Consider the following 23,943-nt stretch of genomic DNA (forward strand, 5'->3'; position numbering starts at 1 on the left):
TAGGGGAATGGGAACATAATATAAACTGGAAAGAGTTATTTGAACTATTCTTGTACCTTTATAGATTATAAATTAACTGTTACCACTGGGGAAAAAAAAGACTTTAATATCACTGAGGACAATGTAATGAAAAGCATCTGGTTCACGTGCACTGGTAGTTAAAACAGTAAAGAAAATGCTACGTCATACCAATAATGGAATAGAAAATATACTGAAAATATTGTAATGCCATTATGTACATTCATCATATCCTCTCACCTTATTGCTGTGTTCAGTTCTGGTCACTCCAGCTGAAAACAAACAAACAAAGCCAAACACACAAAAACTTGTAGCATAATGATTAGAGGCATGAATATACTTCTTTGTGAAGAAGTACCGGAAAGATTAGTACTGATTAGTTTAGGGAAGATGTGAAAGGGACCATGAGGAATACAGAATAATAAATGATACAGAGAAAGTAAATTAAGCAGTCCCATTTACCCTTTCTTATAACAAGAGAATGAGGGGGCAACGAAGGAACTGCAAAACAATCAATTTAAAATGAATAAAAGGGAACTACTTTTGATACAATTCACAATTAACCTGTGGAATTCATTGTTATGAAATGTAATTGAAACCATGAATTCTGTAGAATTTAAAAGTATTATCAGACATTTGTATGGATAAATGAGAACATCAGCAATTACATTAGAAAGTATGACGATATAGAAAGGGATATAAATCCTCACGTTTCAAAAGGGTTCAGAAGAAACATCTCCTATGAGTAGATTATTCCATTATAGGTTTTTCTTCACCTTCCCCAAAAGCATCTGGAATGGGCCTGTGTCAGAGGCAGGGCATCAGACTAGCTGAACAACTGAATTTATTCAATATAGCAATTCCTATGTTCCTATGAATTTAGCTTATTTTTATGCTAATGGAACATCCACGAGCAGATCAGGATATCCTCAAATTCCTTTGTTATATGAGGTTATTTGATTAATATCTTTTCAAAATGTTCATTGTGTGAATTTATCATAAATATTTGAAATTCACGCTGTGCTGCTTAGTTGTGACTCAGGCAATAAATCACAGGGCCCTTTACTCATTTCTGATTGGATAAATGCACAAGCTGTACTAAATTGAATACTTGTGCATGCAAATTTAAAAATTCATTTTCCTCAAGTAGTCAGGCATGGACTTGAAACTGACTTTCTTCAAACATCTTTCCTATTAAAACTTGATCATTTGAAGGGTCACAGAAATCAAATCCTGAACATGGGCCAGAGCAAATTCATTTAAAAATTTGAATGCATATTGGGGTGGGGAGAATTGCATTTTTTCCCCCAGCTCTAATTCTAAACCTTTGTTCTTCTTCTACTAATAGATGTGTGTTGTTTTTATGGTCTAATCTCTTTGGGCCAGGACTGTGTCTCACTACATATCCGTACAACACACAGCACAATGGGGCCCCAATCCTCATTGGGGCAGCTGGACCAAAGGGGTTAGACCATCAACCTGTTCCAAATCACCTAGGATAAGATCCTGAAATGGTATAAACTGGCATAGTTTAACTGAGTTCAGTGGAGCCATACTGACTTCCAGCAGCTGAGAATTTGACCCTTAATTTTAAAAAATGCATTGACTTTCATCCTATTTAAACAACTTTGTCTATCTTGTGGGTCCTCCTATATAGATAGATAGATAGATAGATAGATAGATAGATAGATAGAAATACTTTTGAGCGCTTCTGAGAGTTGTGAATTGATGTCAATAGAGAATTATTTTTTCTTATCAGCAGCAGAACAGGCACAACATGTACAGCGGCAGTGTAAGGCAGGAATTAACCAAGTTTAGCTACACTATTCACCAATGTGCCTCATCCTGGACCTGGAGTCTCCCTACATTTATAATCTTTGACCACGATTGTTATGGTTTTGTTTGATATGAACTCCAGGGCTTCAGTCCTGCAAAGAATAAGGTACATGCTTAACTTTGCATGCATATAGCTGCATGTAGCTTAACTTCCCATTGAAGTCAACAGAATTGTTCTTATGCATGAAGTTAAGTATATGCATATATCTTTGAAGAACTGATTGCCTAGGAACTAGACTATCAATTAATCTCAAACAAGCTACCAAAGAACAATCATAAGGTATGTTTTTTTTCCCCTCCCACAGCCATTATTAGGATTAGCAGAATTCAGTTTGGGTTTGTTTTATTTTGTTCAGTTGTTGGTTTTTTTTATAATTTTGATGGTTAAAGTCAATGTTTATTTTTAAGCATTTTTTATTTTTATCAATTTAAATTTTCACAGGTATGGAAAACTGGGGGAGATCAGATAGTGGGGGCTCGGAAAATAATTATTTATCGACAATAGATTAGATGTTGAAATTCAAAAGTTAAAGCTTTATAACTGTTAAAACATAAATCGTCAATATCATGTTAAAATATACAAAGTAAATATCCTTAAATCGAACTCTAATAAGTTCTGAAGCAGCATTTTTATTACTTTAGTTTTCTGAAATTCCTATTATCATCGATGGATATATATATTTTTATTGGTTTGTGTGTGTATGGACATATCAATGTTTACCGACATTTACTGTTAAAAATCTGATCCTTCCAAATGTAGTCATTATCCATCAAATTGAATTGGTTTAGAATAAATGACCCAGAAGTAAAAAAAGTGTTCCATATCTTTTTAACATTACACGGAGTCAGTCGCTGCCCTGTGGTGATTTTTCACAAGGAATAAAACTGTGTTGATAAGGATTTTTATTTTATTTTATTTATTTATTTATTTATTGGAGTTTGGGTATCCCAAGTATCAGAGAGAAATGTTACTTCATGATAATATATATACCACAAAACACTTTTCAACAAAAGGTAAAAGCAAATCTAGGAAAAACAAATTTCATTAAGAATTCCATTGTATTTTTTGGAAAAATTAAAAATCAATCATGTAATTACTGAGGCTCTTATGTGGTCAGTACTGTGAAAGCAGAATTTTCTTTTCTTTTTGTGTAGTTATGGCTGCCTTCTGAAAAACTGTTTGCATAGCTTTACCATAGCTTTAAAGTATAATAAAAATAAATAGGTACCAAACAAACCATATATTCACCAATATTCTGGCATTATCGCCCCCGCTCACAAAAGTAACATTTGAAAAAAAAATAGGTGCTTGTTTTTTAAAAGGAGAGGATAATGGCCTTGTACCCATTTTAGCACATGCATTTATGCACTTACAATTTCTCACACAGTTGTACAAACAAAGCAGATATTGGTATCACAAGGCTTAACTGGGCCCCTAACTCATGATTTTTCTCATGCAAATGCAGAATTTTCATGTAAAATTGTGGTACATATTTGCAATCAAATATATATAAACATGCACCAAAAATGCATGTGCAATTGGGTTCTTACTTCTAAAAATTGACTGTAAGGGTTGCATTTTTCAAAGGTGGCTTCAGACAAGTCTGCACTGAAATGCACAAGTTCAAGTACTATTATTTGGCTGTGCAATCAAAAGAATGTGTATGCGTAAAACTTTGTATGCATGCTTGAGTGAGTTATACATATACAAATTCTATAATTTTGTGCACAAAGATGGCTAAAAAGTTGCTCCTCATCCTGTAATCTGACCTGTAAAGGTGATACCCTTATGTTGGTATGGAGTTCCAGTTGAGTGAATGGAATTGTTCCTGGGCATCCATATGACTCAGTTTTCAGGATCCAGGCTTCTATGTGCAAATGATTTGCACGTGCAAAACTGCACACACAAAAATTGGAGGCTGAGTTGCATAAATAGCTTTTAATGCCCAGAAACCAGCTGTGCATTTGGCCTGTTCTTCTAAACACTACTAGGAACTCTTGGTTTTACCACTGTCATTTTTAAAACGCTGAGAGACAGAAGTTGTTATATAAGTAAAACTTATCAGTGTAAATTTGTTGTGGGACATTAAAAGTAATTTAAGCTATATTTCTAAATAAAATAAAATACTTAAAAATCTTGTTATAGGAATGAATAAGGTGAGCGTGAAAGGTGATATGTATTCACTGGTTACAGTAAGTACTCTATGACCCTACATAAATTACTCATGATGATTCACTACTCAGCCGTTATTGAGTAACTTACATAATGTTTTTAAAATTCCTCTTTTCCACTATTTTATATTCTTCATGTGACTGTATTCCTCTTGCAGTCATGTCTCAAAGGGAGTAATGGTAACAAGGTATCTAATGCTATAATAGTTAGAGAGGAAATGGATAAGTCACATGACAAAATCAAGAAGGAAAAGTTTAGAAAATGCAGAAATAACTGAATATGTTCATTTTAATATGACCTAATAAAATTTACCCTTGAGTGATGTTATTTTAATTGAATTGTTCCATTTTTTTTAACATGAAGAAAAATGAGACACACATTCAATTTTTCCATTCTAAACCAGGAATATTAGCTGCCTTATTTAGGCAATATTACCGGAGTCTTTTTATATAGCTAAGACACTAGACAGAACTTCATAGTATCCCTCTATATCAGGGGTCAGCAACCTTTCAGAAGTGGTGTGCCAAGTCTTCATATCTCACTCTAATTTAAAGGTTCGCGTGCTTAGAATACATTTAACATTTTTAGAAAGGTCTCTTTCTATAAGTAATATAATATATAACTAAACTTTTTTGTTGTATGCAAAGTAAATAAGGTTTTTAAAATGTTTAAGAAACTTCATTTAAAATTAAATTAAAATGCAGAGCCCCCTGGACTGGTGGCCAGAACCCAGGCAGTGTGAGTGCCACTGAAAATCAGCTTGCGTGCCGCCTTTGGCAACTGTGCCATAGGTTGCCTACCCCTACTCTATATTATAAAATAGCAAGGAATGCAATAGTAAGTATAGCAGTGGTTCTCAAATATTTGTATTGGTGACCCCTTTCACGTAGCAAGCCTCTGAGTGTGACCCCCCCTATAAATTAAAAACACTTTTTAATATATTTAACACCATTATAAATGCTGGATGCAAAGCGGGGCTTGGGGTGGATGCCAAACGCTCGCAACCCTCCCCATGTAATAACCTCACGACCCCTTGAGAACCCTTGAAGTATAGGGAACACTTTCTCCACCACTGAAATGCAGCCACTTCTGAGATGAAATACCACAAAATCAGCAACTTGCAACAGTTTAGGGCAAAAAGTAAATAATACATTTTCTGTTTGGTTTAAAGAGGGATTTGTTGTGAGGCAGGCAACTTGAATTTGACCAGGTTTCTTGAATTTACCGCTATACTTTTATAAAAGGTGCCACAAGCTCTATTATATCAAGTTGTTGGAATCTTGTTTTTACATCTCACTGAAAGATAGCAGATAGCTTCCTTCCTGCCTCACCCCACCAAACACACACCATTTTAGAACAGTGGTTGCATAGTGTCAGGGTATGTCTACACTGCAATTAAAAGCATGTGGCTGGCCTATGCCAGCTGACTCAGACTAAGGGGCTGTTTAACCATGAGCCTCCATTGGGGCTCAGGCTGGAGCCTAGGCGCTATACCCTGCAGGATGAGATTGTCTCAGAGCTCGAGCCCAAATGTTTACACCACAGTAAAACAACTCCTTACTTTTGGGTTTTTAATTGCAGTGTAGCCATACCATCAGAAAATAGAGTGTCATCTTCTGAATCACCAACACTAAAATATTAAAGAAACTAACAAAAATTCTGCTGAATATATTGTTGGTTATTTTTGAGAATGCTGTGTCTGTCACCATAGGGTAACATTTTCAAAGCATCTCAGTGACTTAGCAGTCAGTCTCATTTTTAAAAGTGTCTTCGGCAACAGGACTTAGGCTCCCAAATCACTTAGGCCGTTTTGAAAATTTTACTCACATTAGGCATGCAATGTTACATAGAAGTCAATGCTAGCATCACATTTTTTATGAAGGCTCACTGCCTCTGTCCTTTTCTCTGGTGATTGACACTGGAGTGCAGAACAGAACTTGCTCCTACCCCTGGCTCTATGCAAAGTAGATTCTCCTCACCACAGCTTCAACATATGCACTCCACAGTGGAGGAGGGACATCAAGTGGTTCTTGCTCACAGCCAGGGCCAGCTCCAGGGTTTTTGCTGCCCCAAGCAGAAAAATAAAATAAAATAAAATAAAATAAAAAAAAGCTGTGATCGTGATCTGCGGGAGCTCTACCGGTGCCACATCAGTCTTCGGCGGCAATTTGGCGGCAGGTCCTTCGCTCCGAGAGGGAGTGAGGGACCCACTGCCAAATTGCCACCGAAAAGCCAGACGTACTGCCCCTTCCCTGTGGCCGCCTCAGCACCTGCTTGCTGGGCTGGTGCTTGGAGCTGGCCCTGCTCACAGCTCACTCCATGGCAAAATGATCTTCTTCATATACCCACACTAGTTAGCTCCTGTTCCTTTGCTTGTCTCCTCACTGTTCTATATACAGCAAAACTTTTAAAACACCCCTCCAAAAGGCTTTGCTTTTCTGCTTCTTCTTCCTCTACTTTCATTTGTAAAGGCACATCCCCTTTCCCAACTGTTTTTCCCCTGAGGGAAGGAAAGAGGACAACAGTTTAAAGAACATGATACATAATTGGTGGAGGGGGAGGGGAGGAAAGGGAAAGCAGTCCTCAGGAGTAATGGCACTGATATCTTCTTGACATTTACACATGAACACTCTAATGTCCAGGACCACATTGTTACCTGACAAGCCCATTTCTCCATAGACTGTGTTTCAACTTTGTTCTCACATGTCAGCCGCTGACCATGCCAAGAGATTCATGCTAGAAATGGGGATTGCTGCTGGCATGAAGCTAATATAGTTAATTTGTTTTCAGAAGTCACTGCAGTCCAGTGAGGTCTCAGTGAATTGGAAAATGACACATTTAGTAACTTGTTTTAAGAAAGGGGAAAGGGAGACCCAGGTAATTAGACCATTAAGTTTAACTTCAGTTCCTGGTAAATTGCTGAAAAAAAAAAATAAAGCAGTCAGACTCAGTCTGTAAGTACCAAGAGTAAAATAACATGGTGAGTGGTGAGCAATGTGATTCATGAAAACCAAATTAGACTAAACTAATTTAATTTATTTCTTTGATAGGAAAACTATCTTTATTGGTTACAGAAAATATAGTCTACATAGTGAAGCAAGTCTTCAAAATATGTTCCTAAATTCTGCCTGCAAAATGTATGCATGCATGAGTTGCAAGAATAAAACCCATATTTGCATGTACACATAATTGCCAGTTCTACATATTCTGTTTTAGTATTTAAACATGCAATATGTACTGTCCGATCTGTGATGTGCAGTCCAGAATCCTGGTTTCAAAAATTCAGAAATGTGGTCAAGCGTATTTTCCTAATACAGAATTTCCTATTTATTGTTTTACATGACATTTTCATAGGTAAGCTAAATAATGTAATGTATAATTATGGATGTGGAGTCAATTAAGAGGGACTGATAATGAACAGTGCTTCAACTCAACCTTTCTGGTTCTGCAATATTTCACCTGAGCCTTTGAACCCTTAAGTACAGTCAGTTCAACTACCTGGCTATGCTTTCATATGACATCTAAATGACAGCAAATTCACAGTCACATGACATTTAAGGGTATGGCTACACTTGAAACTTCAAAGCGCTGCCGCGGCAGCACTTTGAAGTGCGAGTGTGGTCGCAGCGCCAGCACTGGGAGAGAGCTCTCCCAGTGTTGCACGTACTCCACATCCTCTACGGGTGTAGCTTGCAGCGCTGGGAGCCGGGCTCCCAGCGCTGCGGCACTGTTTACACTGAGGCTTTACAGAGCTGTATCTTGCAGCGCTCAAGGGGGGTGTTTTTTTCACACCCCTGAGCACGAAAGTTGGAGTGCAGTAAAGCGCCAGTGTAGCCATGGCCTCAATGTGCCACACATAACTTTGAGTGCAAAAAGGAAGGGTGAGTTTTAAAAAACTAGCTCACAAATAACAAAAAACAATAATTGTTGTTATAATGGGCTAATATCAAGCTAGGGAGAGCATATTTGTTGTATCTTGAAGACGCCTATTCCAGACTCATTATTGACTTGGAAGATACTGTGGAGATATGTGATAATCATATTTTTGACAATAGAATCTTGGAGAGCATTACAAATGCTTTCTAGAATATAATAAAACACACTGTAATCTTAGTAAATTGGAGGGACTAGCGGAAATTTGAAAGTATGGTATTCAGTAAAAACTGAAGCTTCATTTAAGAAGGACAAATAAAATGCTTAGATAAAAGAATACCATCCAGATTATACTACCTCACAAAAGCACCAAAGCTTATTGTAAATGTTAAATGTGGCACAAGACAGGAATGCAGTGCTGGTGTAATATTGTATCAAAGTGCTGTGTTCAGTTTCAGGCTTCTCAATTAAAAAAAAACAAATATTCATAGATGTCAGAAATATGCAGTGAAAATGTTGAATTATTTTGAAAATAAGACAGACAAAAGGCTAAGCGAGTGCGGATTAATAAATCTAGATATACGGAGATTGAGAGGGAAACGAAAGCTATATAAACAGCTGTTACAAAGAGGATAGGGATCAATTATAATCATTAGTCAATGAGTAAAGCACAGGAATGAGTGGTTTAAGATGAAGCAGGAAAAATGTAAATTAGCGATTAAGACACGTATGCAGTGGAATAGGTTGCCAATAGACAATTTAGAATTGCCCTCACTGGAGATGTTCAATGCTAGATATAACACTCATGTATCAGGAATGGTTCAGGAATAATGAAATCAGTCCCACCAGAATGCATGAGTATAGATTATGTGACCTATCCAGATGTCTTCAAGTCTGAAATATTCTATGATTCTCTCTGTCTCTAAGACAGTGATGGTGTGTGTATTATTACCATGTTATCAGAAGATATTATGGTTATAGTACAACAGAGAAGGAAAAATTGCTACTGGTTGGTACTTCTAGTGAGAACATTGGCTTTCACTTTTCTTTGGTCCATTGTAGAGAATAGCTGACTGTTCTCTGCATTCACCAGTAGTATCTGGAAGGCATCATTTCCACAATAAATATGGTACCTCAAGTCTGCACTGTGTGGCAAATTGTTGTAATGGCCCCCAATGTAGCAAAGTATTGAGGATTTTATTCTCAGAACTATGATCATCGTACGTTTTTTTTGTTTGTATTTTTTAGATTGGGAATGAAAATGGAAATGTGAATGGTCCATTAGTCCACACAGACATGCACGTACAGTCACCAGTGTAGTCAATTTATCTGTAGGACCTAGAAGTCAAAAGCATATTAAAAATGAGGAACTTAAATTTCTTAAAACAGGTTCTGTTAAATCCCGCACTGAAACTAGTCAAGTTGACTGAGTGTGTGTCAGTATAGAATTTGGACAACAAACTTTAAAAACAAGTTGATCATCCATTTAGGTGTTGGTGCAGATTTCAGAATTAACTTCTAGTAGGAAAAATCACTGCAAAGTGACCCTCTTGTATGTAGACAAGTGATATGCCTCTTTTTAATGGGGAATGTGTGGGGGGGGGAAAGGGGGTAATATCATCAGTATCAAAGTAATTCTCAATAGGCTTTAAACACTGTATGATCAGTGCAATGTCCATCAGTGTCAAATCTCCAGTTGCCTTGGAATCATTGTCCTGGAATTGATTTACGTGAATTTGGACAATTAAATCTTATACACACTTATGCAAGACAAAAAGAAAGGGCTCTGTATGTGGTTACTTTATTTATTGTGGGCAAGATAACTCTTGGATATGCTTGTGTAGAAAATCCTAAGTGTGTAGAAAATCCTCAGTGTAGTGAACAGAATTTAATGATCTTTAGGATTTATTTATTTAGATAAAAGCAAGGATGTTTGTGAGAAAGTGTTCAGCATAGCAATTACTAATCCTTTGTATTTCAGCCTCATTATTTTATTCACAGCCTGCAGACCTAATGCTCACGTGTCATTTGATTTTACACAATCTGAGTAATTGTACATATCAGTCCAAATGCTACCAGATTTCAAGGGACAAATTCTGTCTGGCTGCAATAAATGTTGGCTGGGGAGGGGGGAGGTTCTTCATACTCTTCCCAACTTTGAATAGTTCTACCAGGCACAGCCCTGTGCATAAGAAAAAGCATGGACTATGTGTTTCCTACTCCTCTGGTGGACAGATAGTGAGGCTCCCACTGCAAAAAGACACACTCAGACATATACACACACTGGCCAAGTGAAGTGGCTGATCTCCCTAAAGAGTGTAGTCTGGGTTCTGGAACTATGGGTGCTGGGGGGTGCAGTAGCACTCACTGGCTTGAAGACGTTTGATGATATACAGTGTTTACAGTTTGGTTCAATGGCTTTCAGCACCACCATTGGAGAATGGCTCTTCATATTCAGTCTGAGGTGTTGGCCCAGATCCTCAAAGGTACTTAGGTGTTGCTTTGTTGAGCAGTGCAATGCCAAATCTATGGGCGGCCTGCCACATAGTTGAATCCTCAGTCCTGAGTTAGGCGCCCAAGCAGAGAGTTAAATGCTTAAGAAAAGGATCCTCTGAAGCCAGCGAAGTGATCATAAAACCACTTAAGTTAGGAGTGAAATGCTGAGGAGAAGAATGGATGAAAGAGGAGAGGAGACTATTCCTATGTAGCTGACCTAGTGTGCTTTCTTCTGCTCAGGAGCCTCAGATACAAATCCTCTCCTGGAGTTAGGCCCCTACTCCAGGTCAGCTGCTTAGGTAGCTTATCTCTTAGCAATCAAAACCATTTATCTCCCTCTGTCTGCTGCTCATGACTGATACCTCTCTCACACATCCTAAGTTTCCCTGTTCCCTGACTGACTTTGGTGCAGGTTCTGTGCTGCTTCCCCACTCATCAGTGGCCTGCATCTGGCCATCCTGCTGTGGGGCTGGCAGGTAACAGATGTTAGGCGTGCTCAGAGCATGCCTATAGAGTCAGTCCCCACTTGTGAGATAGGCAGTCCCTGCCTCATTTGAAAATTGAAGTTCAGGGCGTCCAGGACTTTGACTTGAGCCAGGGCTCTGAGCTGCTCATTAGTTGTGGAGTAGCATCAGGTTATAGGCAGCTTTGCAAATGCTGACCATCAGAAACGTAGACATCTAGGGAACTTAGGTGTGTACAGGATCAGGCAGCAGTTGAGCAGCAATTTTGAAAATGTCATTGGCACTTAATCAATGTAATTCAGTGCCTAAAGAGGCAGATAGACACCTAAATACCTCTGGGCCATTGTATCTTTATACCACTTCTTACTATGGGAACTGTATCTAAATGGCACCATGGAGCCCTAAGAAGTTATCGAGCCTTGATGTTATTCTACTCACTTCAGTAGAGCTACAGCATGGGTGAACTTGGTTGATTTTTCCTTCTAGATATGAAAATGAGTATTTTTCCAAAGTCCTTTTTTGCAACACGTTGTTGTCATGCAGAGAAAGTTTTTAGCAAAATAAAATCCTCTAAATTGTGACTTTGGAACTCTAAAAACAAACATGCAAATGTACAGATGTAGGCATGGAGCACAAAACATCCCATTTAAGCTCTTGAAAAAAAATTCCTCTCTGCATTAATCAGTAAGGAAAGAATATTTGGGAAAATGTCATCTTCACATCTGCGAACTAGTGATTTGGGGACTGCACAAGACTGACAGTATCCCATTAAGAAATATCTGAAATGTCTTTTAATGGCATTTTCATAAGATATCATCAATAATCATTTAAAAATTCTCTTTAAATATTACATATTTAAAATGACTATATGAATTGTGAAATGTACTGGATTGACAGCTTTGGTGACTGGAACATTCTCTGTCCAGAGAACAGCTTTAATGTGGGCAGCAGGAGCGTAATCTTTCCCTTCCCACATCCCCACCCTGGCAATGTATCTCATCCTTTACCTGGATAAACCGCCACAAAGGGTGTTCCATTGTGACACTGTAATTCACTCTGCATTCCCATTCACTCCTTGACCACTCTTTAAGAAGGGACATTTGAAGTGGTTTTGTGATTTGGACACCTGCCCACTAATTACTAGACTGAGACTGCCAATTGTTTTCATATAAGGCAACAAGCTACCATCAGATAAAATGCAATCACTAACAAACTGGGCCAACTTTGCACCAGAGATACAGAGCAGACATATATTGCTAGTCATCTGAGTAATCCATTCTCTCCAGCATCCCTGGTGAAATCCTGGCCCTGTCCAAATCAATGGGAGTATGATAGTGCCAGATATCACTCTCTTGTTTAAAACATATAATAATGCAAACAAGCTATAGAAATATAAAGACAGTTCAAGACAACTAATAATGCAAATTGAAAATCAAGATAAACATAATGTAAATATGATGTAGGTTGGGGACATCTGCCACACAGCCCTATGACTGCTTTTTTCTTTCCTATGGCAGCAACACCCACCTTACCCCGCAAAGTGACCCTCTGTGCTTACCTCATAGAGACAGGCATGGTGACAAATACTACAGTGCATGGGATTGTGCTCTTGCATGGCAGCCCAGACGGCAATCTCCAGCACAGCTGCTATGTGGGGTTAAGGAGTATAAAACTCTTTGTACTTAAACTCCACACTAAATGTTAATTTGGCTCTCAGGTAGTAAATATAGCGTGTATGGTGCTGCCTTGTTTCCCTTCTGTTTTTCGGTTACGTGGATGTCTCTGAAGAGATTTTTCTTTTCTTCCTCCTCTTGGTAGCAGTAGCACTAATATTTATACAGCAGCATTAGTATGCATGACATTTTACATGGTCCCTTCCCTGAAGAGTTTTCAGTGTAAGGCTCAATTCGATCTTAAAACTACTGCCCTATTGTGAGGGAAGTATGGGGTCGCACTGCTACAGGTATTATGCCATGATTTTTTTCTGGCACTGTCAGTGCATAGGCTGGACATGACTGCAGCAATGCCATAAAAGAGGTGCAACATGCACTCCCTTTTGCAGCTGACCCTCTCTGTTGGCCATTGTGAAGGGAAGCTGCAGGGTCACGGCCCTGCCTCCTCTTCCTGTCCTTCTAGGGTAGCTAGCAATGCTTAACAGGACTACTTTCTGTTCAGAGAAGTGAAAGGTTTGCAAATATGGCAACTGGCAAGTCCCTGTTTGGGAGTCATTAGCATAAGGAATGCTCCTTGTACCTTTCCCCCTCTTCATAGCCAACCTAAAATCTAGCTGTAATCCAGACCTAAGTGATTCCTTGGCAAGATGAGAGAAAACAGACAAAAGGGCAAATGGGAAAAGAGTACAAGGGGAAGGTTTTGTGATGGAAAGTTTCTTCTGAATGTATCTTGATAGATCTTCTGTTTTGTTCAATATATTTCTGTTGTTGTTTATAAGCCAGAATTGTTAATAATAGTTATTGTATTTTTTCTTTTATTTTTCCTATTATCTTATTTTTCTTCCCTTTTCATTTCTTCTTCTTCCACCAAGTCTTTTGTGTGTCTTCTTTCCTCAATCTCTATATGTAACTATTAATGGGATAAGTATGGATGCATATCAGTGGAAGAATAAATATTAACGTAAGGCTGCTGTACTCTGCTTCCAATTTTTATTTAAATCTATTGTAAATTTTCTATATTATATACTCTCACAGTAACATTCAAAACCCTTGCCCTTTGGAGAATGACAACTACCTCCAAAATAACATAGATTATGGATCTGTAACAATATTTGGACTACCCTTCATGCAAGTTGTGATGGTTGGTGCATGATGGAAGCATCGCATCGTGGCTAGGAGGTCAGCTCCTCTTTAAGACAGAGTAGGGCTGGTAGGGGGCCCCCGGACTCTCCCACTGCACAGGCTGCAGCCCAGGGTCCTGTAAGGGTTACCAAAGGGCAGGCACCCAGGAACGCCTTATAGATACCTTCCCTGGGCCACTTCCAACCCCTCATTCTATAGTCCAAGCTTTGCAGTCTGTAGCAAAAGTTACTGAAGAGAAGGTGTTTACTGCACCTTTAGTCTGTCTGGGCTCAGCAGGTAGGATCTTCTTTTCTCAGAAACACTGTCATAGCATCCCTTCTCAGTAGCTTCTACGACAGGTCCTTCTTCCTTTCTTGTCAGCCTCTTCTGACTATCTGGCTTCCTTTTAAACTCCACCTCCATCTTTATGCACCCCATCACACAAGTATGCTAATAAGAAAAATACATACTTTAAAATGGCTTTCTATTTGTGCTGATTATTTAGTCCTCCTTCTCCTTCTGCCTTAAAACACTTATTAAAGGGTTGAACTTATGTAAGTATGTAGTAACATTATTAAACTTTACTAATTTAAACATTTGTAACCAAAAACTGTCATTCCCAATGGCTGTATATATAAAGTTTTCTACTCCACTATATTTCAGACTTCATTAATGAGAACAGAGTACAAGAACAGTTAAATGGGGACAAAGAAAGAAGTGTTGTCTGAGATAAAGACTGGGAGCCAGGAGTTCTTGAGTTTTTATACCAGCTCTTACCTTACTTTTGATAATTTCCAATTCTACAGTGCTTTCTATCTGTGGATCTCAAAGTGAATTATAAAGAATAGTGATTTAAGCCTTGTTGTACCTCTGTGAGATGGGTATAAGATTGCTTTCCTATTTTACATAAGGAGAAATAGTGGCACAAAGAGATTTGGTGATTTTTCCCAAATCCACACAGAAAATCTTTAGCAGAGCCAGGAATAGTCTCCAGATCTCTTGGCTTCCTGCCTTCTGTTTTAACCACAGGACCATCCTTCTTCCCTTTTAGCTCTCTGACTCAGTTTCCCCATCTGTAAACAAGGATAATTCAGTGTCAGACAAATTTCTCTGCACATGAATTTCTAGCCAGGCACCCTTGCAGAACAAAGAAGAGGAGGTAGGTTTGATCACCACCCTTGGAATCCAGTAAATCTGTTTGTGGCGGTGTTCCACATGGAAGAGTTCTCTTGGGTTTTGGGACCAGGAAAGACTTGGATAAGAAACTTGCAAGGCACAGACATTACAGATATGTACTTAGTGTTATAAAATGGGCTAATTGTAGTGTAAGCACATACATTAAAAATAGTAATTAAATAAAAAAAATTTACACACTGACACAGGGTAAGGCAAAGACATCACCAGCCAGCTACTACAAAAAATGTACTCATTCACTTCTAAGGAAAGCCTAGGCAAACAAAGAGATCATACTGTGTGCTTTGAGAGACCTAGATTCGAATGGCCCAGATTCCAATGCACTCACACTGCCAGATAGGCAATAAAGGCCAATAGACCTAAATAGAGCAGCAGTTGTCCCTGATGTGGATTTGTAAGGGAAGGAGGCTTCATCCCCTGCAAATTCCACAGGGTTTCAAATTAAACTGTCTTAAGGGAATGCATGACAAGAATCCCAGTTGTGATTTCCTGCATATCTGTCCCCTTCCATGGCTTTCTCAATAATGGCAGGCAATTGGGGCTACTGTGCTTAACTATTTTACCAGGCTATTGCGAAGATTAATATATGAGTGTTTATAAAGAGCTTTGAAGATTAAAGAAAATATATATGGTATTTATTTATTTATTTATTTATTTATTTAAGGATGTGAAATCCAGTACTTAGAATCTGAGACTTTTGTGCACGGTGTGAGCTTCTGTTGAGTTTAGTGGATACCACAGTGATACTCTGACTGAGGATCAGGAGCTGTAAGTGGCTCTTTAATGTGTCTCCTGCGGTTCTTTGCAGCATATATTAAAATACTATGCAATTTAATTATTCACCAATCTAAGTTATTAACCAGTTGGGATGCTTTTACTATGTTATTAATCAATTGTAAAATACTTGGTCAGTCATTTTGCTGTGAGAGTAATTATCTATTTATCTATCGAGTACAACATCATGCAATATACACACAAATTATTACAGTATTCTATTACAGCAGGAGACACAGTCAGGACCTTTACATTCTAAAGCACAGGCCTCCAAAACTAAAGCCAAATAAAAATTTCATTTTTTTATTGTTGTTTGTTGTGGTTAATATGAATTGTAAAGTTCCCCTCCTACACACACACACACACTCTGTTCAACTGCAACAGAACAGACAAAAAATATATAGTTTTATAACAAATATACACTAGTAATGTTGGTGAATATTTATTAGAAAAATATCTCATTAGTTTATCTATTTTGATGCATTTTGCCAGTGGAAAAAATCTTTACAATTCATAGTCACTAAAAAAACCAAACATATTTCTTATTTTGGTTTAGTTTTAATGTTAATAACAGATCTAGTCATTTGCTGTGTTGAACTGATAGGATGATATACTGAATAGACGTCATCTCTTATATTTGTAAATCATGAGTGCCAGATGATAGTCTATGTCGGCAGATTAGATTAGATGAATACATAATATATACACTAATAGATTTCCCCATAAATAATCTAACTTCATTGTGAATTGTATTGTACTGATTTACAGTATTTTTTAGGTGAACCTAATTGGTGTCTTTTTAAAAAAAAAAAGAGACTTGGGATAGGTCTATGTGATTTACATATATGAAGTCATTATAAAGTTAGGAAGGTTTCTTTTACTTTAATTGTAACACTTCACTTCCATGAATGGACTAATCTTTGTTTCCGCTACATCAGACTTCGCCAATTTGAAGTGTAGGTTAAAACTTGAATTTAACATGAAATCCTTTAGAAAAAAATCAAGACGTCAATCTAGTGAGCCAGTTCCATTTGTTATCAGCATCAGTGTGACTGAGATCAGAATCTGACTCAGTGTAAGGGTACGTTTACACTACAGGATTATTCCAATTTTACATAAACCGGTTTTGTAAAACAGATTATATAAAGTCGAGTGCACGCGGCCACACAAAGCACAATAATTCGGCAGTGTGCATCCATGTACCGAGGCTAGCATCAATTTCTGGAGCATTGCACTCTGGGTAGCTATACTGTAGCTATCCCATAGTTCTCGCAGTCGCCTCTGCCAATTGGAATTCTGGGTTGAGATCCCAATGCATGATGGTACAAAAACAGTGTCGTGGGTGATTCTGGGTAAATGTCGTCACTCATTCCTTCCTCCATGAAAGCAACAGCAGACAATATCGCCTTTCCCTGATTGCATGCAACGCCAAGGCAACATGGAGCTCCGTTGTGGCCCTTGTCGACTGGCACCAGTATGTACGGAGCCGCAGACAGAAGAACTGCAGCGCTAAGCAGCAACATTCTTGCAAGGACAAGATTTACCAGTCTTTCTTACCGTCTGCTTTGCCATTTAAATGGCGATGAGAGACGGTTAATGAGTCTTCTGACCGTCCTGCGTCATCGCTTCCCTGGCTGACCTCGCGAGGTCACCATGGCCAAAGACAAAAGAACGACCCCCAGTCATTCCCTCCTTTATGTGTATTAAAAGAGTCCATCCTGCTGAATAATGGCAAGGCACTAGAGATCACTCAGAGAGCACAGCTACTCCGGTCAGACCCACAGAAATGATACGCATCCAGTCCAGTCCACTGCAACAAACCACCCATTGCTCCCTCCGCCCCAACACTCTGGGTACAATTGCACGGGCCCCTCCATGTGGATGAGCAAAAGAAATGCTAGCAATAAGCAACACTGATTGTTAGTGAGATAAAAGAGGGGAGCAACCCTCCAGCTGCAGGAAGGTCCAGCGCAGGACATAAACATGGGGAAGGACCCAGCATCCCGCTGCTATAATATCCAAGCATACAGAATCTTCTTTAACATAAAGGTGGGGAGGCGAAAGATCCAGCCCCATTCTAAGGAGACCAGCTTTCTGTACCATCTCCAGGAAAAACCTGGGATCATTCCTATTTTACCCAGCCCTCGCCCACTTCACCTGAGGTCTCAGCCAGGACAAACCATGGGCATGATCAAAGAGGCTAACAGTCCATACGCACTGTACCGTCTTGCCACGGCGAGAAGGAGGGAGAGGGGCCAACGTTCAGTGGCCCAGCAGTGTACATCCAGTAGCTCAGTACTTACATCGACTTGAAAAAAGTCAAATAACAATTTTCCCCTTTCTTTCAAGGGTAGGGGAGGAATAAATTGAGAGATTAACCCTGAACCCCCGCGACATGGTGTTGATGCAGCAACGGAGTCATCAATGATGCAAAATGCTTCAGAGACTGAGGCTTGGATGTGCGAGTCCTCAGTCCTCCCCCTTCCCCATGTCATTTGATTCTTTGGCTTCCGACCTTAGTCACACCTACGCTGGTGGACTCTGTATTAGCTGGAAGATTTTTCAACTTTGGCATTCGCGTTCTGTAACTGGACTCTATTAAACAGTTTTTTGTCTCCCATACAGCAAATCAATCCAATATTCTCCCGTACGTCCAAGCTGGAGCTCTTTTTGGATTTGGAAGTGCATCGCCACCCATGCTGATCAGAGCTCCACGCTGGGCAAACAGGAAATGCAATTCAAAAGTTCACGGGGCTTTTCCTGTCTACCTGGCCAGTGCATCTGAGTTCAGATTGCTTTCTAGAGCGGTCACAGTGGTGCACTGCAGGATACCGCCCGGAAGCGAATACCATCGATTTGCATCCACACTAACCCTAATCCCATATGGTAATACCGATTTCAGCACTACTCCTCTCGTCGGGGACGAGTACAGAAACCAGTTTAAAGAGCCGTTTATATTGATATAAAGGGCCTCGTTGTGTGGACGGGTGCAGCGTTAAATCGGTTTAATGCTGCTAAAATCGGTATAAACACGTAGTGTAGACCAGGCCTCAGTGTCTTTTCCGAATGCTAGTACAAGTAATTTGTTAACTTTGCTCCTAATTACAGTTAAAATAGCCAATGCCTGGAGCTAATATAGCTACCACAGCTGGTGGATTAGGATACTGGTTTGCTAATGCATTGACCTGTTTCACCCATGTAACACTAGTTCAATTTCCACCATGACAATAAATGTTTGGATTTAAATTGTAGAACTAATGCATATTTTTTTCATATCTCTGTCAAACCAGACTAAAGGGTCAGTTGGTGATGAGGACAATGATTCTCTTTGAAAGGGAAGGAAAGTCGGCTTCTGATTCTTTTGGAAATTCTAGGTCTTGTTTCAAATAAAAAGATGAACTAGAAAAAAATAGACTTGGAAATATCAATAATAGTGAACTTGGAAGTGTGACTTTTTGCCTTATTCATAAACCGATTTTATAAAGGCACATTGGAGTACTTGCCATGACATGTTAGACAGATAATAAAACAGCATGCAATGTTTGGTTTTCAGAATATCGAACCACAGTAAGACTGTTCTCTGAAAAGCGATTCACCATTAAACTATTTGCTACAATGGGAATTCCAAGTGACAGTTTGTCACAAGTTTTGATTGTTTCTCTACACGTTAAGAAATACTAAAAGAAAGAAGTGTTGGAGACTGATTTTTTTTTTCTCAGAAGTGTCTTTCTTTCTTTCCTGCAGCGCGGAAAAGGATATGCTAGTCAATTCTACAGGACTTACCTGAAGCAGCATGATTTGCACAAAAGTCGACCAACAAAAAGCATCAACTTTTCAACTTCATTATCTTGGCCATCCAGTTCTATGTAACTGAAGGATTTGTGTGCTGTTGGAGACATCATGGCCAACAATAGGACCTAATTGCTCTCAGCAGGCCTGAGAAATGAGTTGAAATGTGTGGAACTGTAGAAACTTCAGAGGCAACTGATCTTGCCTTTCTGATCAGTGTGTGCCTGTTTACAGCACTATATATCTTTCTCTCTCCAAAATGTCACTGAGCCCTTTAGATGTTTATATTCACCACAAGAAGCCAATCGTACAGATAAAAGAAATGTGCATTATAAATGCAATATCACTGTTTTAAACTTGACTGTTTTATATTATTTTTGTGTGATCAAGTGTTCCCCAAACTATTCCAACTTTACAAGAGAGATTGTGATCATAATCTTTTCACCTGTGGGTCATAAAAATGTTGTTAATCTGCAGACCCACAAAATATCAAAGACATTCTGTAGTTTATACACGTGTTGCAAAGTGTTTACTGTACTATTTCAAAGCTTCTAAATAAATATAAAATATATATATATATTATATTATATATAATTTTCCGAAAAATGTGGTACAATTTAGTTGATTTTTAAATGGATTCATATAGTCCAAACCATACACTAAAACGAGAAGGTAATTCAGGGTCCCTAAGTTATCCTTGCTAAAAAAAAAATAAATCTTTAATAATATTTCCCCAATTTTGGTATTTTGGTCAGTCCTGTTTTTCCTTTGTTGTTGTTGTTTGTTTTTGTTATTTTTAAAGCTGTAAGAAACAACATTTTGTTTAGAAGTTGTACTGAATTTTCAATGCCAAAGATGCACCTGTCAGTTTTACCAGAATGAGCACTGACTACGTACTATCAAAAGTATATCTCAATCTCCATTATTTTGTTTCTATTTCTATGGTTTTTAATTTGGTATCACGACACCTTTTATAAAGGATCTATAAACTCACCTGTATATGTTGTTAAAAAGAACACTGGGTGTCTGTACATTTTGAAATGTAAGATGTAATGTAACTGAAGATAACTGTTCTAAGAAAATCCTCCCAAACTCCTGACACACACATCTTTCTTTGACATAATTTTGTGCAAACCTAAGCAAATATATATATCTTTTCATCTTGGCTAGAAATGTTTTTTGATAAAAAGCAAATCACAAAGTCAAAGAGTTGGCTGAGCCGTAATTTTTTTCTTCTTTTTTTACATTAAAGAAATTTGGAGTAGGAACATGGTACATTCTCAGACTCACCTTACTCTCACTGGAATTAATAGGAGATTGACCAATGATTTCATTGGGAGCAGGATCAAGCCTGTCCATATTGTTTTTACCTTTTTTAATAATGCAACAGACTGAAATGTTATCTCACAGATTTTTGTTCATACATATATAAAAAACTTGTTTGAAAAGAAGAGCCGTGAAAAGTAAAGTTTAACTTTACTTTCAAGTCCACAGACTTGAAGTATCATTTACAAATGTAAAATCTAATAAGATGTTTCCTTTTTTACATTCTCTACTGTACTGTTCCTTCTATTTTTCCTAATTATTGCCTGTCAAATACTGAAACGAAATTATAGAATGTTGGATTATCAGCCCATTGACGTCAATGGAACATGGAATTCCCATTAACTTCTGTGACTTTGGATCCAGATTCTGGAAGCCTTGTCAGTGCTGAGTATAAATCACAGCATGAGTAAGAGTGACGGAATCTGACCTCCAAGTGGTGGAAGTTGTTTTTGTTTTTCCTTTTATTCCAATGGCAATTACTATTAGATAGAGACATGCAGATCATTTGTACGGAGGTTGCCGTACTATTGACGCACACGAGACTCTCATTGCTTTCAGTGAGAGTTCCATGCACAGACTGCTACCTGGATTGAGCCCTAATGTCATCAGTTTATTTCATAAGTCTAACAAAATAGGCTTGTTAAACACTTTTAACACATATTTCTAGCTTATTTGTACAACTTACGAAAACTTCTCGGGATCCTTTTTAAAATGTATATATAAAAATCACGAAAAAGCACAGAAAATAGCTATTGAGCTGAACAAACACAGCAGTAGGATGTTTCTTTAGCTTTAGGTAATGGGACTTTAGTCACCTACATGCCTTGTTAGTTTTATGAAGAATGGGCTATTTTAGTAATGAAATGTGTGAAGTATATTTCATTTGAAGAAGTCTGTCAATTTGTTGCTGCTTTTCAGCCAAGAAAGTGATTGCCCTTCCTGGAACTGGTTTTGCTTTATTTCTAAATCTCTCCTTAAACTGAGATATATACTGTAAAATAAGGTTGTTTTCAGTCTTGGGAGGGAAAAAAAATCACATTTTTCTTTTTTAATAGAGTATTGAAGTGCTTTTTATTTATTTAAACCTCATTCACACTGTGCATGCAATTTTTTAAAATAACCATATCAAAATGATTTTATATATCTCCATGATTGGCCTTGTTCCATGAACTCCGTACTGTATATGTACTTGCATACATCCATTTCATTTTTTACCATAACTAATCCTGCTATCAGTCCACACAAAATAATCCTACTGAGTGCAGTGGAAAAGCCATATGTAGAACAATGGTCAGACTGAGCACTATTTAGGTCTCGTTTGTGTTTGTAGCACTTAGCTGATAGTAGAAAGCGGAATGTAGCTGCATTGCCATAGGAGGAGCTCTGCATTTAGGGCTGTCCAAATAACGGAATAATCAGTTCAGGTGCAGGTCTGGAAAAAAAAATTAAATATATTTTGGGTCAACCTGAAATGAGAATATTTCAACATTTTCTGTGAGCCAAAATCAAACTCCCATCATGCTTTCTACTGGCTATATTCCTGGATCTGTGTACATTTGTGCTGACCAAATTGTTTCCATAGATCCAAAATGAATAATTTTTTAAAAAATAAATATGAAATTGAAGTAAATTCTGAAACAAACTGTCCTTCTGAAAGAAAAAAAATCCATATTTGTGACTTTTTAAATGGTTTTTGACTGAAAAAAATTGCCAAAATTGACTTGAATTTGCAAATGGTTTCATCTAATCCAAATCTGTGTTTTTTGGCAAAATAAAGTTTTGCATGACAAATTTCACCAAGCTCTACTTGGGATGCATTTTACCCCTGAGAGACAGACACAATCATTCCCATGGCCCTTCATTGCACAGGAAGGGAAGCATACTCCTCACCTTGCATTCAGGCATTGTGCTGGCTATTTCATGGGGTGTACAGTTCTATAGGCTTGATTTCAAAATATATTTAGGCATCTATAGGTGCAAATAGGCATCTTGTGGAATTTTAAAAAGTGCCTAGGTGCCTAATTAATCACTAGCTGCCTATCTGCATCTTTAGGAATCTAAAGACATTTAAAAATTTAGCACTAGGTCTCTGCCCATTTCCCTCAGTTCCCACTCTCTTGCTCCCAGGGGAAGCTTGCATATGTACTTGCATTCATCTGAACACCAAGGCGTGCATCTACATATAGCTCTAAATAGATGTGTAGGAACTGAGATATCTTGTCTTTCCTGCATGGCTACATTGAAGTTAGGAACAATCTAGCTCTGAATTAGGTGTCAATACCGTAATATATATTACAATTTATTGGCCCAATACTGCAAGCTCTCATAGTGCAGAACTGCCTCTGAAGTCAATGGGAGTTACATGCAGAAAAGGCTTTCAAGATCAGATCCTATGAAGGATAAGAAGAGGATAATATTTATTTTAAATTCATTATAGATACATATGAGAGAATTTCTAAGTGGCTTGCCCATTCAGTTTCTTCAAAGCCTTTCCAGACTGACTTTGTGCCAGAATCTAAATTGTAATAACCTCTTTAGCTATTTTTTTTTTTTTTTTAAAAAAAGGTAGTTTAACATAGGCTTTTATTAAATTATATTTTCTAAGGAAAAATGAAGTATTTCACATAATGTATTACCAGCTGATTTGACCAGTATTTAGAAAGTTAATAAAGCGAATATACCCAGTGTTACAAAAGGATGTTGAATGACCTACATACAGATGAATACAGTTTGATCTATTTGTGAGGATTCTAATTTATAAATAATATCCATAATATATGGAGATAATTCTAATTAAAATCTGAAAAGCTGCAAATGAGTTTCTTTCAGAGGTGTGCTATCCTGTCAACAAATGTTGACATAAAACACATGTACACATGTAAAAAAAATAAGGTTACTTACTATGGAGGTAATGGCTCCATAACGAAGACTGGATTAAGTTTTCCGTGTAAAGTGGGAATTCAGCCTCGTTGTTATTATATTACTCTCTCTTTCTCTCTCTCTCTCTCACACACACAGACCCACGCACACCCCAGACATACAAAATTTTACTTGCTCATAGATAAGAAAAAACACGTTTTTCCATTACGATAATTCGTCATGGTTAAGGGCAGATAAGTATATATTCTTCCTGAAATGGTGTATTTCCGTGGTAGTATTGCAAAGCTGTTATGTATTTATATGGCCTTTATTTTTTTTTTAAAAA

The 23,943-nt window shown here is 37.9% G+C and overlaps 1 protein-coding gene across 1 annotated transcript in view; it reads left to right on the forward strand.

Moving 5' to 3' along the window:
* PCDH10 (protocadherin 10) overlaps positions 1 to 23,226 on the forward strand; it is a 45,482-nt gene extending 22,256 nt beyond the window's left edge. Inside the window, 1 exon segment of the mRNA XM_032765125.2 lies at positions 19,368 to 23,226. Coding sequence (XP_032621016.2) covers positions 19,368 to 19,387 — 20 coding nt within the window. The 3' untranslated portion in view covers positions 19,388 to 23,226.
* The last annotated feature ends 717 nt before the right edge of the window (positions 23,227 to 23,943 follow it).

The sequence above is a fragment of the Chelonoidis abingdonii genome, chromosome 5, assembly GCF_003597395.2.
Source record: "Chelonoidis abingdonii isolate Lonesome George chromosome 5, CheloAbing_2.0, whole genome shotgun sequence".
NCBI classification, from domain to species: Eukaryota; Metazoa; Chordata; order Testudines; family Testudinidae; genus Chelonoidis; species Chelonoidis abingdonii.